General features: G+C 41.2%; 1 protein-coding gene across 1 annotated transcript; it reads left to right on the forward strand.

Moving 5' to 3' along the window:
- Nucleotides 1-841: 841 nt before the first annotated feature.
- Nucleotides 842-18,683, forward strand: slc6a20 (solute carrier family 6 member 20). Its single transcript, XM_080897535.1, has 11 exons — nucleotides 842-1,059; nucleotides 2,441-2,581; nucleotides 3,004-3,095; nucleotides 3,208-3,435; nucleotides 4,897-5,007; nucleotides 5,108-5,349; nucleotides 7,984-8,152; nucleotides 11,599-11,800; nucleotides 13,927-14,086; nucleotides 14,226-14,391; nucleotides 17,191-18,683. Exons 1-11 carry the CDS (start codon nucleotides 936-938, stop codon nucleotides 17,359-17,361), a joined length of 1,806 nt encoding a protein of 601 aa, XP_080753661.1. The 5' UTR covers nucleotides 842-935; the 3' UTR covers nucleotides 17,362-18,683.

An 18,683-nucleotide genomic window follows, 5' to 3' on the forward strand; every position in this document is an offset into this window, starting at 1 on the left:
CTACATTTTTGGAGATATTTGTGGGAGTTTTCTTGCTTGTTTTTTGTACCCCTTGAACACTAAAGTGGCCCTCCAATGAGATGACAGCGCCAGCAGTGGCCCACAGCTCATTCAAGTTTGAGACCCTGCCATCTGCCTGTTTCATCCTTTTTAGTCACACCAGCCCTCTGCATGTGCTCCTTAACTACATCCATGAACCTCCTCTGAGGTCTTTTCCCGCCTTCCTACCTGGCATCGCTGTCATTCTTTGTTCACTCCATCCACTCTGCCTTCTCTGCACATGTCCGAACCATTTCAACCATAACTCTCTAATATTGCCTCCAAATCACTCAACCTGAGCTAATGTTCTCATTTGTAGCCCACTCTGGTCACTCCGAGTGAAAATCTTCCAATCCACCACTTCCAGCTCTGCCTCCTACTTTTTTGTTGGTTAGTTGGTTGGTTGTTAGCGCCACCATCTACAATCCAGCATCTTGTAGACCTGCTAACCAGTCATAAATCACCCCTGACACTCAGTTCCACTCTGCCTGCACTCTCTTCTTCACCTCTCTTGGCCTCTGTCAGTTGTTTTGAATGGTTGACCCCAGGTCTGGTTTCACTAGCTGTACTTGCAGCTTTGCTGTTGCACCTCTCTCCCTCTCATTCACACACATTTATTCAGTCTTGTGCTTCTTAAGGACTTTTTCTTTGCCCCTGTCTCTGTGTGTCGCCCTCTTTCTGCGGTATGTATGTATCAAATAAAAGAAACATCCACCTGGGTTATTTTCCATGCCTCACCCCCTTTACTAACACTTTGAATAACAGAAGCTTTTGGCTCCGCCTTCGCTACAGTCGCAGAGGGCTTATAAACCAGGCTCAGGCTGAGCACAGCTTCACCCACGCAGCGGACACTAATTCTTTTGCGGGCTCACTGAGGCTACACACAGGACCGAGTCATGGAAAAAGATGGAAGACCCAACTGGGACAGCCCCATGCAATTTGTGCTGGCCTGTGTATCATATGCAGTCGGACTGGGAAACGTGTGGCGGTTTCCATACCTCTGTCAATTACACGGCGGAGGTAAGTCCGTGTGACCCTCTTTCACTAAATCATGAGCAGCACTTTCTTGTGCCTTTAAGTAGAGGGAGGTTACCAGGTTTATGATCATGTTTGATGAGCACAGAGTGTATTTGATTTGAAATGACAAATCTCAATACACTCTCTCTGTCTTCAAAGATTCAGTGGAAAGCAGTGATGTTGTACATAACGGATTTTACTCACCTCAGCTGGTAAACGAGTTACTACAGCCATGTGTCATGTAAACGTCCCTTTATAATTTCTCAATACCATTAATTGAATTGTAAGTAAGTAACTTAATATTCTTTAATTGGTGTGAAGAGTTGTTGATTAAGATTTTATCAAAGGGGGCGGGGCGTTCCGTGGTAAATTTCCTATGGAATCCTTACCTGACTATTGTCAGCTGTCTCGCTGCTGAAAACAATAATAAAAGTAGATGACGGTCATTAAGCGTTCGGAGCGAAAAGCAAATAATAATAATCAGAAGCGGTTTCGAAGTAGGCTTGTTTAAACAGACTCCGTTTAAGTGTGAGAGTGCGCAATTTAAAGACGAACTAAAATAAACGCAGCGCAAGCATTCAGACATTTAAAGAAGAAAAAATGTTTTCGGCTCTTCCCTGGAAATGTTTCCAACATATGGCACTTTGTGCCGGGGTGTTTGTCCCGATGTTTCTCTCTGACTGCCAGAATCTGACTCTGTGCGTCACCCTTCATTTACTGTGTGGATGTGGAATTTTTCAGCGTCCTACTACGTACGACAGTACTGTGCTAGTGACCGACACCATAACACTTTTTGTCTTGACAACAAATCACCTTTGTGAGTGTAATTAGAAACTCAGCACACTGTGCGTTGCAGAAGGAACAACGTGAAAAGATGTTTCACACATACAAGGTTGACCATAGCCAAGCACAGATAGATGGTCTTCTGCCAAGTAGGGAGACTGGTGCCAGTTGGGTCAGGGGTTTGTTGGCACACTGTAATTCTCCAGACTGCTCAGAAGGGTACCACCATAAAAATGTTAGTTAGAAATGCTTGCCCTCAGCCACTTACGCAAAACACCTGAAGGTCACAAGAGTATCAGGTGAGGACACAGACAGGGGAAAAGAGTGGAAACCAAGTTTATAGCAAAATGCATTGATTTTATTTGGGGTCATTTTTGACCCCACCTGTGGAAGAGTGTAGGTAGGTATTGGTAGATTGTGCATCCAAGGGTTAATATGGCTCCTATCAGCTTAGAAAGTGTGCTTCTGGTTTACACTCATGGGATTCTTAAAATGCTATGGTTGCATATTTTTTATAATTATTTATAATTGTGGTGATGTTTATATAGCAAATTTGTCCACTGTATAACATTTGTACTGTATTCACCCTTCATGCCTTCAGGGGGATTCTTAATCCCGTATCTCATCATGTTGCTTTTGGAGGGGTTGCCCTTATTCTACATGGAGCTCGCCATTGGTCAGAAGATGCGTTTAGGTAGCATCGGGGCATGGACTTCGATAAGCCCGTATTTGGGAGGATTGGGTAAGTGCTTGATTAAAATGAAGTCACAATGCATTTACCGCACACTTTTAGCTACACTTTTGGAAAACTAGAGGTGTTATAAAGGAGTACCAAGGAGAGCCTTTCTGGTGACAAAACAGTAAGCAGTTTGAATGTTGCATTAGAAGAAGCTAAAAAGGAGTCTGTGCAAAGGAGCTACAGACAGAACTTTGTAGAGTGCTGTGAATGAAAAACACCTGGGCTTTGTTTAAGTTTTAATCTTTCAAATGAACAGTTTAATTTTATGTAGACAATTTGATTTCATTTTATTTATATAGCGCCAAATTACAATAACAGTTGCCTCGAGGCGCTTTATATGCAGGTACCCTACAATAGTACAGCAGGTATAAGTAACAAGTGTCAATGTGAGATTGGTGATTTTATTTGCTGTTCTTCTGTTTTAGGGCTTGCTAGCGTTGTGACATCCGTGTATCTCTGTCTCTATTACAACGTCATCAATGCATGGAGTTTCTGGTACCTCTTTCATTCATTTCAAGTGAGCTGCTAATTTTCAAACTACTGCAGTTTTTTCAAACACATGCTACGTTGTTGTAGCTCATTTGGATGTAACACATCTCTGCTGCTCTTCATGTTTATGTCAATTGCAGTCAGTCCTGCCCTGGGCAGTATGCCCCATAAATTCAAACCGAACGGGACCTACAGAGGAGTGTGAGGTGGCTACACCCACCCAATATTTCTTCTACAGGGAAACACTGAACATCTCTTCTTCTATTGAAGAGAATGGAGGCATTCATACAGGACAGGCACTGTGTCTCGTGCTTGCCTGGGCAATAACCTACCTGTTCATTGTGCGAGGAGTAAAGTCAACAGGAAAGGTAAGGAGACTCACGAGTTTCTGTGATACATATCAGAAGTGGATATGAGCACAACAATCGCCATCATGAAAATGCCACTTCATAAATTTTGATGCCAAGTAACATAAATGCATTGTCACATAATTAAATGGTAAACACACCAGTTCTTATATACCGCTTTTCAACTCTGCCTGAGCACTCACAGTGCTTTATACAGTATAACAAGTTAACAGTATAAATCTTAGGCTGCAGACCCACAGAATGACAGAATTCCCAATCCTAATGAGGACATATATCTTTTTTTTAAAAGTCATATCAACACAAAAACAAGGAGCACAAAGCTGAAAACCACTCAAGGCAGTCTTACATATTTGTTTAATATGTGCATTGAAGGACATGTCCTGGTCAAAAATGACTCCAAGGTTCCTCACAGCGTTACTGGAGGCCAAGGTAATGCCATCCAGAGTAAGAATCTGCTTAGATACCATATTTCTAAGATTTTCAGGGCCGAGTACAATAACCTCAGTTTGATCTGAATTAAGAAGCAGAAAGTTAGCGGCCATCCAGGTCTTTATGTCTTTAAGACATTCCTGCAGTTTAACTCATTGGTGTGTGTTATCTGGCTTCATGGACAGATAGAGCTGGGTGTCATCTGCATAGCAGTGTAAATGTATGCTATGTCTTCTAATGATGCTGCCTAAGGGAAGCATGTATAATGTAAACAGAATTGGTCCTAGCACTGAACCCTGTGGAACTCCATAATTAACCTCAGTGTGTGAAGAGGACTCTCCATTTACAGTAACATTAGATGAGTCCACTGTCAGAGGCCATAAGAAGATCATTTGTAACCTTCACTAAAGATGTTTCTGTGCTGTGATGAGCTCTGAAACCTGACTGAAACTCTTCAAATAAACCATTTGTCTTTTAAAATCACTCTTTCAAGATTTTTTTGAGATAAAAGGAAGGTTGGAGATTGGCCTATAATTGGCTAAGACTGATGGGTCAATGATGGATTTTTAAGTAACCGTAACAGTTAACTGTTTTAAGTTAGTATAAAAAGTGGCTGTACAGAATGTTCCATCTGTGAGATGGTTATGAGTAATTAGTTCTCTCAGTTCACTGTACTTAATATGAATCTAGCACAGTTCTTTGCGGTGTGGTGGAAGTGGAGATGTTCCTAGATATGGACCAACAGCAGCAACTGTGTGATGTTATGTCAATATCCCCCAAAATCTCTGAGCAATATTAACAAGCCTTCTATACCACACAGCATATGGGCTATACCCCATTAGTAGCAATGTGTACCTAATGGAGGATTTGGTGAATGTAATTTACAAATATTTTCTAAACCAGCAGACCCTAGTGCCTAACTAAAACATACTGTAACACAAAGTTACCAAGTTATGATAAAATTCATAAACATTCCATCATCACACTTACACATTTGAACTTTTCTATGATTGTGCTGGTTGGCTTCTACAGGTGGTGTACTTCACAGCTACATTTCCTTATCTGGTCCTGTTTATCTACTTGATTCGGGGTGTGACTCTTCATGGTGCCATCAATGGCCTCAAATACATGTTCACACCCAAGGTAAGAGTGTCTAGGAAATGTGCTACGCAGATAAGGCTCTTCAGGTTTCATACTTAGAGTGGTTTATCTTTTATGTGTATGTACATTTGTCTGCTTTTAGATGGCTGAACTTGCCAATCCTAGAGCGTGGATCAATGCAGCCACTCAGATCTTTTTCTCCCTCGGTTTGGGTTTTGGCTCACTAATAGCCTTTGCTAGCTACAACCAGCACAACAACAACTTTCAGAACCAGGCCATCGTTGTCTCACTTATCAACAGTGGAACCTCTATCTTTGCCAGCATCGTCACCTTTGCCATCTATGGCTTCAAGGCTACTCTCAACTACGAGAACTGCCTGGACAGGTATGTATGTTTTGTGCTAATGCAGGGTTCCCGCTACACATGCAAGCATGCCTGTAAATTTACAGGTGTATCCCTATAGGCGTGATATATTATACGGTTCAACAAGTTATTACAAATCCAGGCATGTGTACTTCAATTTCCAAAATTCAGAATATCACACATGCTTTGTAACATGCTGTTATACTAGCTCATTTTTAAAGAGGCTCTTTGTGGCCTCAAATCCAACTGAGTAACATAAAAAATACCACAAACTTTATCTTTGAACCAGTATTTTATATGTCAAAACAGCCAAATTTGCATGTTATGATATGATGTTACAATTATAAGATCAGGATTGTAACAGTGTAAAACACTGGCATGGAAAATGACTTGTAAATGACTTCTGGTTAAGAATACAAGCTGCAAACGACAATATTTAAGGCAGAGTGAGTAAACTATTGGCCTTAATTGGCATCAAAATATCTTGAATAAATCTTTTTTCTCAACATAGAGAAAATAAGACATGGGGATTTTTTTCTGTTATGATATTTGTGAAAATAACGTGTGTCAGCTATTATTTTTAAACCATTCACCAAGCTAATCCCATATCAATACTATCCACATCAGCACAGTAGGGTCAGCAACATTTATGTCTTGTGCAGGAAAAGTTTTAAATTCAGCATAATTCAGCATTCCCGGACCATGAAACTGCAAACGCATTTGTATGGAGGTCAAACAAGGCAGTCTACATCAGCTTTTTGGACTAGCCGTGCACATTACATTAGCTTGTTGGAGATAATACCAAGGACGAGTTTGTTTTAAGGTTAAAAAAAAAAAAAAATCAAAACAGCTGGTGCCCCAAACCCAGAAGCATTTGAGGTTTTAGTTTTGTTTTTCTTGGGTTTTCTTTTCATTCAGAGTGGTTTTAAATGCGTCATAGAAGTCTTAAATCTGACTGACTTTGATGAAAGAAATGAAATAAACCAAAACAAAACTAACAGTATAAGTGAGCGTAGAGACATATAAATCTGTTTGGTTTGTTTTTTCACTTGGACCCTAGACTACAATTTAAACATAGCTCTGGCCTGAGGGCATAAAATCAAAGCTAACAGTAACATTAGCCACATTAGCCATTAGCCAAACACAATGGATTTTCCTATTGTTGTGGGGACATTGCATCAAAATAAAAGTAATCCACTGGGTCTTCAGTTCCTCAGATGCTGGGAGTGCGTGAAGACGTCTGTGTTTGCGCTCGCAGCCAACAACTGAACATTTGGTGAGTTTTGTTTGTCGCTGAGACATTTTAGTGTTAGTTAGCTAAAGCGACTCTAGCAAGAAGTTAATAGCAGTCGGTGATGCAGGTGCTCAGGGATGGAGAGTAGGTCCTGGTTGGCCATGCTAGGGCAATGTCTGAGACCAGTGGCTGCAAAGTTGTGAGATCACAAGCTTATGGAAGTGCAACAAGGGCTCCAAATGAACAGTGTTTATTACTGTCATCTAAACATCTTCATGCAAGTGCTTCTACAATGACATGTATTAGTGCTTTTACATTGAAACCATTTTTAAAAAGTTTTCTTTAGAATCAAGGTGAGGTGGTACAAACACATTAATCGTTCAACCAGGACGCTCGAGTAATGCCTGGACCAGTTGTTTGGGACCATTGTAAAACTGCGGTTTAGTCATTGTTTGGTTAGGTTGATGAACCGAAACTACTTGGTTATGTTTAGATTTAGAGGTTAGCATAAGGCTTGGAGAACAAAAACTACCCGGTGAGGATGAGGAAAGAGTATGGTTTTGATTCTGTTACATTATTAACAAAGTTACAGACAAGCTCAACAAAACTTATCTGAAAATGACGACACCAGTGTACATTTTGCACTTCTCCAATAAAGATTACATTGAAATGAAGCTGTATGTTGTGATAACAGCTGACACCATGTTCATCGAGAGAATAGTCTGTCACTGTATTCTGAAAACAGGCTGTGTGCATTTCTCTGTCAGTTGAGTAATTTGGTACTTTAACAACACAGCGTGTTGCTTTGCTTTATCATTGAAAAGAAAAACCCAGAAATGTTCTTTCTTTTGCACAATAGGACTTTGGACCTAGAATCTGGTATACAGAACATGTGTCCAGTGTTAGATCACTTAATAACAAGACATAACAACTCTGAACAAATATCTGTGGTGTGGTGGAGGGTTGGGTGGATGGGGGGGATTGGAGTTGATAGTAGTTGGGGGTTAGTGGTGGGGGGCTGGTATGTGGTAGGGGTCAAAGTACCATCCACATGAATGCCAAAACCCAACAGAACATTGTTTTTCATTAACATAAGTGTCATTCATTACACCTGCCAGTGGTTGGCAGCAAAACATGAAGTGAATAAATGCAATGATTTTACAAAAGTAATACAAAAAAGTAAGAACGAAATGGTTGGTTTTTGCAGTTGAAACAACTAAGAACAAAAACAGTTAAAACTGTCTCTCATCTGCCGCAAAAACATAAGTGGACTGTAAACTTAGTTCAGTATCACATCAGTTCCCAGTCTAATAAAGGAAACACTTTGTGAAATACGTCTAAGTTCAACAGGTTGCAAAATGGCCTGTGCAATCATTGTTGAAGGTCAGGGTTAATTTGTGCTCCTTTTTCTTTGTTTTCAGAATGCGCCTTCTGCTGCTAAATACCTTTGATCTAGCAGAAGACGCCATCAGCATGGACAGCGTTCTCGAGTGGACTGAGAAGCTGAACACAACATATCCAGAGCAGTTTGCCCAAATTGCCGACAAAGTAAGAGAGGGAGAGTGCAACCTGGAAAAGGAACTAGACACAGTGAGTTACACTCATCTACATACAGTAACCACACAGGAAACACTATTCAGTTATAAAATAATGGAAAGTTGGAAGTTACTTAAATCGGGAAGAAAAAGAGAAACGATAAATGATCAACGTTTGTCACCCAGAGTCTGATCGTACAGTCAGGTCCATACGTTTCTGGACCATGACACAATTTCTGTCATTTGGCCTCTGTACACTACCCCAGTATATTTTAAATAAAACAGTGACAATGTGATTGACATGCACATACCACTGCAATTTTAAAAAGCTTAAGATCATGAGCTGTTCCTTTTGTCTGTCCAAGAACAGTGCATGCTATTTAGATGTTTTCTGACAATCTAATCTGTCCTTTCTGTTTTGAGGGTAACCACTACCGTATTTTCCGCACTATAAGGTGCACGTAAAATCCTTTAATCTTCTCAAAAATCGACAGTTCGCCTTATGTATGAATTCTGGTTGTGCTTACTGACCTCGAACCGATTTTATGTGGTACATGGCGCTCAGAAATCTGTCAAAAATGTTTTGGTACGACTTTGGTAAACTATGAAGCCGCAGCGCTTGATGGATTGTTGGAGCATTACAGCTGCCGTAGTCAGGAGCCTCGCGGAGTAATCTGGATCCTAAACTCCGTCTCTTCAGGTCCCCAAGTCAAACAAACACTGCAGCATCACTGAGAGTTAAAAACTGTCTAAATTCTTTCATCTTTAATAAAATGATCAGTGTTGCTGCTTTACCAGGTGTAACAATTAAGTTTAACATCCAGGCATCCATGAAAACAGAATTTATTAAAAGGATGAACACTAAATTTTTCCACTCGATAGAAGTTAACGTGAGGATTCCTGGTGGTTAGAGACAAATGCAATCGCATGGAGGATGCTGTAAACAGACCAAACTTCAGTCAGGAGAACAACTGAGATAATCCATCCTCAACACGAGGTTAGTCATTAATATACTGCAACAACATGGGAATAGAGCCGCTGGAGAGAATTCAGCATTAATGAATCAATGGTAGGGAAGAGGAGGAAGCAAGAAGAATGAGTTGAGTAAAGTTTGACTTATCTGACTGTTTTGTTTACCTCAATGCACTTTATAATCCGGTGCACCTTGTGGTTGAAAAATACGGTAGTTTGCACTTTCCTATAAAGCCTCTGTACATGCATTGATAAAGGTAACCAGGTGTACCAAACTGCTGATTTGACCACTCCTAAGTTTTTGCCGTCTCTCTTACAGTTTTATTTTAGTTCTTCATCTTAATGATCTCCTCCTTCACTTTGGAGTTCAATTTAAATCAAATACAATTTGTTGTTGCGAGGTACTAACTGAACTACAAAAACACTATGCACCCTCTAGTGTCCAGATGTGGAATAGCATTTTAATACCTGAAACTGCCACAGTCCACCAAGAACGTTTAAATGACAGGTTAACAAATACAAACATAAACAAACAAACGAAAAACTTTAAGTTTGGCAGTTTTCTCTGTTTGTTTTCAATGCCATGTTTTAACAGATAGCTATTTTCAGCTCTTTACATGGACACTAGGGAGAAATGCAAAAATAGAGCACACAGCATGAGGGGATGTATGACAGCGATGTGACACTGGAGACTTAAAGACACGACATAATTAGGGAGATGGAACACACCAGGGAACACAGAGGAAGTAAAACTGAACAAAGAGACAGGCATAAGTACAAATAAGGACATAGGGACAAATAAGATGGGAAGTAACACACACTGAGACCCAGACTAAGACGTGATAGACACTGGGACTAGGGATAAACAGATACATGACAGACTGGAGAGACAAAGGATGAAACAAGACAAGAGAGGAAACATAGACAGGTAGACAGAACGCAGACCAGACAGACATGACTGAGCTGAGGGACAGACACAGAGACATGAAATAGATGGGTAAATAAACACAGAGACGAGACTGACTTTCACAGGAGAGGCTGAGAAGAGAAAAACAGAGGCGAGACAAAGACACAGAAGGAACCTAATAATATCAAACAAGAGACCATGAAAGACCGATAAACCCAGAGACACTAAAATAACTCAACTCAAGACTAAACCATACGAAGTTTGAACTTCAATCATCTTCTGAATGTAAAGGAAAGAATCATGAATCCAAAATAAAACTCTAAACACTGTGTCAAAGAGCCAGGACAGAAGCTGCCTGCAGGGCTGAACACGTGTGGGGTTAGTTTGAGTCTGCTGTTCATGCCAGTGGCACGACCACACTGACAGATCCTGGTTGGAAGTTTGAATGCCATCCAGCAGCAGTGTTTGACCAAGCTGATCAAAAGAATAATCACTTATAATAATAATAATAAAATAATAACATGCTCCTCAGGCCCCTGTTTGTTAACTGTCAGTATGTGTTGTTTCTTTAATCATCCATCCATCCAACCAACAACACCAAACAACTCAATTTGACTGCTTAAACCACAAATGTGTTATTGTAGACTTGGTCTCTCTGTGGTATTATATCACTTCCTGTTCCTGTTACAACACACAGTGGTTTTTTGTGTATTTTTCTGTGTAGCCCGTTTAATTAAAAACCTGTAGCTAATGACTAAAACATACCACTGCTGCTGCCTGTCTGTACAACCCGATATCAAACACCCCGATCCACAGTGCCCATTTCACGCTTTGCCTCCAAAACGTAAAATCTACACGTTGCATTAAGTTGAAATAAGCTGCAGGACCAGCAGAGGGAAATATTTGATTTCAAGCCAACATGAAAATAATAACAGGAAAGCGTTTAAACAGACAATATTAACACATTCGCATGTATATCCATATTAGCCGTGACGATGCTGGGAGCCTGGGATCTACTTTGTACGTTACGATTTTGTGGCTTTAAATATATTTTCTCCCCCTGCTGGTAATGCAATTTCTCCATGCAGTAATGCAACTCATGCATGTTTGTCTCTCTCACGTTTTAGAGAGGCAAAGTGTGAAGTGGGCACGGTGGGCCGGCGTGTCTATTACACATTTTGCTATGATACTGGGTTGGTACTTTGCATATTTACACTCCACCCTGGCTGAATTGTAAAATATTATTACTTATTTAGGTTAAAAATCTTTACTATATTACCAAAAATTTTAAAAGCACCTCAGTACACTGTATTTTTGGAAAACTGTGCATAATATTTCTGCAGGAAACATGTTCCCCATCAGTATGATATATGATACAGTACATCGTCTCCATGTTCACAGACATGAAGCCTCTTTACTGTAATTATAATTATTGAGATAAGGTTGTGGCATGTGCATCCACTTATAGGTATTTTATAAGAATGAATGATCTCTGTGAAGCGTGTCTGTATGAATAATACTTCATAAAGAGACATTTTGAAGTCTTTTTATTTGACATGTAAAACACTGACACTAAATTCAGTTTCTATTTCAACTATAAACTCCCGTTATTTTTGTTTCAGGCAGTAGAGGGGACAGGCCTGGCCTTCATAGTGTACAGTGAGGCCATTAAGAACATGCCTTTGCCCCAGCTGTGGTCTGTACTGTACTTCTTCATGCTCCTGCTGTTAGGAATGGGCAGCATGTTGGGAAACGTTACAGCCATCATCACCCCGTTACGTGATTTCAAGATTATGTCCCGCATGAGCAACGAGTTGTTCAGTGGTAAGATCCGTACTGATGTTGGTGGAGAAGGTCTTCGTACTTTCTGCTGCTATGTATTCTCACTGAACCGTTGCCACACTTTTCCTGTCTGTCTGGTTGGGTTACAAACACATTGACAGTGGTAAAGAGCAGCATTTATGTTTATTGCAGCTATAAAACTAGTTTTCAGCTGAGTGCACAAAGTTAAATAGAATTCAAAGTAGTAACTTGTGATGCTCCTACTTCCTACGACAGGCCGTGCAGATATTATCAAAGTGATTCTTTATGGTCCTACCATTGTGAGAAGGCAGATGTCTGGGAATGCCAGGAGCTTTACGCTGTGTGAGAATTTGGCTTTTAGAGCTTTGAGTGTTCAGAACAGAAAGGCTTTATAATACTCGGTGTGTAAAGCAGGCAGGATTGGACCCAAGCACAGACACACAGCTTCATTGCTGGGTGCCAGAAATACTAAACTAAACTGGAACACAGGGAGTAGCACACAGCTCGGAGGAAGAGGACGGTGGGAGGCGCAGACATAAATATGCACGCGAGGCAACAAACCACAGGAGGGAACACAGCTGAACATGATCTAACTAAGGAGACAGGGGTATACAGAGCATTTATGCATTTACAGCACACATTTAGCTGCAATAACCAACTCTCCCCATCGCTGCACATCCTCCCAGATGCTCGGCCAGTAGAATCAGGCCATGATTCGATTCCAGAGTTTTATCATAACCCACGGGCGACCGTGGCTCAGGGGGTTGGGAAGCGCATCAGTAACCGGAAGGTCGCCAGTTCGATCACCGGGCTCGCTGTCCTGGTCATTGTGTCCTTGGGCAAGACACTTCACCTTACCGCCTATTAGAGATGGCCAGAGGGGCCGATGGCGCGATATGGCAGCCTCGCCTCTGTCAGTCTGCCCCAGGGCAGCTGTGGCTACAACTGTAGCTGCCTCCACCAGTGTGTGAGAGTCAATGAATGAAGCCTTGGAAAGTGCTATATACATCCAATCCATTATTATTATGTGAGCAGCCGAAATGATTTTTCGGGTGGCTCGTTACAGCCATCTATGTTTGTGTTTTTTCCGCCAGCTTTTCAACACTTGAAACTGGTTGTGTTCTTCTGGTGTCTCAGTCACTCGACACAATCTGTCTCCAATGAACACAAAGTGCGTTACTGTTACATCAGGGCACACTGTTTGACCATCAGTTTTCATGACTTGGTCAAAGGCTGAGTATAGGCTGTTATTATGACACTGCTGCGGTGGTGGAAAACCTATTGGAACCAACATGATCTCCTGTGAAGGCCCTGCTACGTCCCCCAGAATCAGTGTCCGATGGCCCCACACCATAGCTGAGTGCAGCAGAGACACCGCATGCCTCTACCAGCTGTGAATGCACCACTGCGCACTGCCCCATTAACTTACTGAACCCGGGCCAGCCGTTCCATAGCAGGAGATGCTGAGACACAACAGAAGAAAACAGATTATTGGAGAAGAATGGCGGTGCTGGGACTCTTGGGGCCAAGCTCCTGCCACTGGCTAAACAGTCATGGCAACCTCAAGGCTTGCCTGCCAGTGACTGCAGACCCACTTCGTTGTTGCCAGGAGCTCCTCCACGAATCGTTCTGGGAACACCGTGTCCAGCAGCTGAGCCGCTCCTGGTACAGGGCCAGGCTGCAGCCACCTGACCAGGATGTGTCCTTCAATGCACATATTAAACAAATATGTAAGACTGCGTTCTTCCATTTGTGCAACATCTCTAAAGTTAGAAATATCCTGTCTCACAGTGATGCTTAAAATTTAGATCATGCATTTATTACTTCCAGGTGGACGACTGTAATTCATTATTATCAGGAAGTCCAAAAAACTCCCTGAAAAGCCTTCAGCTAATCCAAAATGCTGCAGCAAGAGTCCTGACAGGGACTAGAAAGAGAGAGCAGATTTCTCCTGTTTTGGCTTCCTGTTAAATCCAGAATTCTGAAAAAAATAATTCTGATAAAAAAGTCAGAATTCTGACTTTTTTATCAGAATTCTTGAAAAGAAGTGAAAAAAGGACGTGTCCCCTTTTTCCCCCCAGTGGCCCTAATCCTCTTTGTGACTGGTGTTGTAATTTGGTGCACCAGTGACTGAGCTTTTCTTGCAGGTTTGGTGTGTGTGTTTTGTCTGCTGCTGGGCCTGGGCTTCACCACCACCTCAGGGAATTACTGGTTTACCATATTCAACGACTACGCAGCCACTTTCTCTTTGCTGTTCATTGTCCTCATTGAGGTCATAGCTGTTAGTTACATCTATGGAATTAAGAGGTATGTGCTGTCATTGTGATTGTTTCCACATTTGTTACTGTAGATTAAAACCTTTTTGTTCTGGCTATAAATAATGTACTACTATTCTACTGCTGTAAAATTCAATAATCGATACGAGCATGTTTTCTACTCTCTTTAGGTTTGAAAAAGACATAGAAGACATGCTTGGTCATCGTCCCAACTGGTACTGGAAAATCATGTGGGCAGTAACCAGTCCCTTGCTCCTTATTGGCCTCTTTATATTTTACATCATTAACTACATCCAAGGAGGGACACCCACTTACCAAGCATGGAATAAAGAGCTGGTGAGTTCTGCTTTCAATATTCCCGACGTGTAGACATTTTTACTTTCTCCTCAACAGACAGTATGGATTATCATTATTGAAGGTTTGGGTTAGGTCATGTTTAACAAAGTCTCCTGTGATACCGTGCACTCCAAAAAGGAAATGAGCGGAAAAGTCTGGTGGAAAATGGCAAAAAAGATGGCGTAGTGCACTATTAAATAGGATCGTTTAGATTTAAATGATGCTGTGAATCGACGACTTCCAAATAGCTCAACAAATCAAGAAGCAAAAGTAAAGGAAATGTTTTTTTCATTAGCTCATCCAGCCAAAGGACCAAAGTCCGTCTGCCATCCAACAAGAATCTGTACTCCTCCTACAGTATTGATCTGAAGTTTTAAATTGCACATAATTATCATGTAAGTTTTTTTTACCCAAACTGTGCTCAAGACCAAGATTTGTTGTTTCATGAGCAAGAATGAATCGCTTTCAGGAGCTCCATGAATTCCAGTGTGAAGTATTCCACAGTGAACTGTTTGTGCGATTATAACACAGTGGAAGCGACTGGGAATGGGAGCAGCTTCACCACCAAGTGGCCACATAAAATCACAAAGCGGATGCTGAGGTGCAAAGGCTGCCATCTTTCTGCAAAGTCAATCTCTACAGACCTCCAGATATCCCATAACCTTCAGACTAACTCAAGAACATTGCACAGAGATTAATGGAACGAGTTTCCATTTGGGCGATCGTGGCTCAAGAGTTGGGTGTTCGTCTTGTAACTGGAAGGTCGCCGGTTCGAGCCCCGGCTCGGACAGTCTCGGTCGTTGTGTCCTTGGGCAAGACACTTCACCTACCGCCTACTGGTGATGGCCAGAGGGGCCGATGGCGCGATATGGCAGCCTCGCTTCTGTCAGTCTGCCCCAGGGCAGCTGTGGCTACACCTGTAGCCGCCTCCACCGGTGTGTGAATGAATAGTGGAATTGTAAAGCGCTTTGAGGGTCTCGAAAAGCGCTATATAAATGCAATCCATTATTATTATTTCCACGGCCGAGCAGCTGCATCCAAGCGCAGTGCAAAGTGTCTGAAGCAGTGATCTCAAAGCTTGCTGAATGTCTGGCAATCCAATGGACCAGTCTGTTTTGGTGGTTGCTAGGAGAAAGGTACTGTGTAACGTTTGGGTGGGGCACTTTATGGTGTGGGGTTGTTTCCCAGGAGCTGGGCTCAGCCCCTTAGTTCCTGCAAAATTCCATTAATGCTTCAGCATACCAAGACAGTTTGGACAATTTTATGATCCCAACTTTGTGGCAACAGTTTGGGGATGTTCAATGAAGAACAAGTATCTGTCATTTCATTTATTTACTTATAAAGCACATTTAATAACAAAAAAGAGTTGACCAAAGTGCTGTACAACGTAATAATTAAACAATAACATTAACATCATCAAACAGGTAGGAAGATTTGAATAAAAAATTGGTAACTCTCATGCAGTATAGCAGTGGTTCCCAAACTTCTTTTTGTTAGGCCGTCCTTTGTTTTTCAAGAAAATCTTCAGGCTCTAGAGGGCGTGTAAAGCTGCAAAAGGTCAGACTAATAGTTTGTTGCTTGGCCATTTAGCACTTTATAAGTCAAAAGATTTTAAAATTTAATTCTAAAACGCACCGATGAAGAGAGGCGAGCGCCGCGGTGATATGTTGTCTCCTTACACGGGTCAAGAGGCCGGCTGCAGCGTTGTGTACGAGTAGAAGCCGTGCCAGACTGGACTGACACCAGCGTATAGCTAATTAATCTGGGGCATAAAAGTTACAGCTTGGTCCAAAAATAATTACTTCAGTTTTGTCTCATTAAAGGTACAAAAATTTGAGACCATCCAGGTTTTACCTTTGTCAAGGCATTTGAATAAAGATTCCATGGGAGTGGTGTTTCTATTATCCGAAGATAAATCTGGATGTCGTAAGAGTGAAAGCAGATATTATGCTTCCTAAAAATTAGGCCTGGGGGAGCATATAGATTGAAAAGGGAATTGGGCCTAATATGGAACCCTGCGGGACACCACAAGTAAATGGAGCTGTGGAGGACGTAAAATCATCAAAGTCCTCTCGGAGAGGTAGGACCGAAACCATTCCAAAGGGATACCTTTGATATCACATTGCTCCAATCGCAAGATCAGATTACTGTGGTCAACGGTATCAAAGGCTGCAGTTAAATCTAGAAGCAGGAGCACAGCTGAGCCACCTGAGTCGGTGATTAATAAAATGTTATTAACAATAACAGACTGAAGCAAATCTATCATTCAAGAGTTTGAATTCCACCAAAATCCTAATCAACCATTCTTGGAAGCACAGGGATATTTTGATATAGGGAAGGAAGTTTGATGCCATCCATGTACACAGAGATCAAACTGAAAATTAGCAGTCAAAAAAGTATAATTAAATGAATCAGAAACAGGAAGAACACCCTTCTGACACAATGTTAGTGATGACATTGGATACTACTTTGGCAGAGTTGGCTGGAGTGTAAATGAGTAATCCAGTGTAACAGCAAATTTATTTTTAAACTGCACTGTCATGTTATCTTATTTTATTCTACAATTTTATTTATAACGTGTTGTGATTTGGATGGACACGTGATATTATTGTACAAGCAGAATCCACACTCGTCAAACTGAACATCAGTGATGACATTTTTATTCAGCCATACCTTTCACATAGTTATGAGTCCTTACCAAGATTAGGATCTGGATGTTTGCAGCTGTACCACTCTACAGACTGTAGCGTTGATAGCAAAAGTTTCTGCTAATGGTGAACTGTATGTGTGGCTTCCCAGGGTGAATCAGCAGTGACGGAGTACCCCGTCTTTGGTCAGGTCTTCATCGTGCTGCTGCTGGTGTCGTCAGTCAGCTGTGTGCCCCTCACAGCTCTGTATGCCTTCTGCAGGAAGAGGAAAGATCGAGCCTATGAAAAGCGTCCATCTGCTGTGAGCACAGTGTCAGTGTAGGGACCAAACCTGTCCTGCTTCCTGGACCTCTCCATATCTGCACTTCAGCTGAGCAGCAGGAGTACAGTATTTCCTACCTAATCCAGAGTGTGTGGTGTTTGATTTGAGTTTCACCTTAGCGACGGCCCTTTTGGACTGTTTGTCTGCAAAAACGACGTCGTTCCAGTGTTGCCGTAGTAACAGCTTAGGCGACATCAGACACAGGCCTTCTTTGTTCAGAATACGGTCCATATTTCCTTTGAATCTGTTGTATTATTTGTCTCAGTATTAAAGTCAGACGTCTGTCAGTACATTCAGAAGAATATCCTCTAAATCTCAGCTGTGGAACATTATTGCTCACAGATGTAGTTTGTCTGACTGTCAGATGTTTAAATATAGTTGTAATTTGGTCATTTGCTTGTTGTTATTTTTCTAAATAGTAGTACAGTATTATGAATGTATGTACATAAGCTACTGTGAGTTTTAAATGTATTGTTTTAATCATTTTTTCCCATCTTACACACTGTAAACATGTTTTAAAGCAGTAGTGCACAGAAGTGAGCACTAAAATATCGTAGGCATCAAAAAAGGAAGTCCTGTCCTATCACACTATAACATCGCACTATAGTGGACTTTTTAAATTATTTGGACTCGCCTGTTTCTGTCTAATAAGAATAGTGATTGGTTAAATTCTCACACACATGCTAGATTAGAGCCTGTGACAACAATCTCATTACAGAGGTCCTACTTTCTGTTTTGAAGTATCTTTGAGCAAAGTGGTGTTTTTGCATCACTACCAAAAATGACACTTGATTCAAGACTCGAGCTGGACTTGTTGGACTGCACAACAGAAAGCCGAGACGTATCAAACCACATCGGCTGATTTCCTTTCTTTCTTTCTTTAAGGTAAATATGATGGACATATCAGTCATTGGGTTTTCCTGTCGTCGAATTAGAGCTGGCACTGAATTATGTGTGTACGAATTATCTGCTTTCTACAGGATTTTTGATAACTAGTTTTTTATTCATTTTAAAAGGGCTGGCAGCTCATTGTGAACCAAAATACCTGTATGAGCCAACAGTGCTGTGCCAAAACACAATTGTAATAAAAAAAAAATTTCTTTGTACATTCCCAAATATGTCAAATGTGTATATACTGTTGGATATGTGTCATCGAATGACCGAATAATTGGACTAATCAAAAGTGTGATTTTTGCTTTTTGTGCCAGTGAGTAAATAAATGATGAACTGTTAGTTTTCTTGGACATAAAGCGTCTTGTAAGTCACTATGTTGTCTTTCAGCTTCATCTGAAATTTATTTGGGGGGGTTTTGATTAAAGAAG

Source organism: Rhamphochromis sp. 'chilingali' (assembly GCF_963969265.1).
Source record: "Rhamphochromis sp. 'chilingali' genome assembly, chromosome: 11".
Classification (NCBI taxonomy): Eukaryota; Metazoa; Chordata; class Actinopteri; order Cichliformes; family Cichlidae; genus Rhamphochromis; species Rhamphochromis sp. 'chilingali'.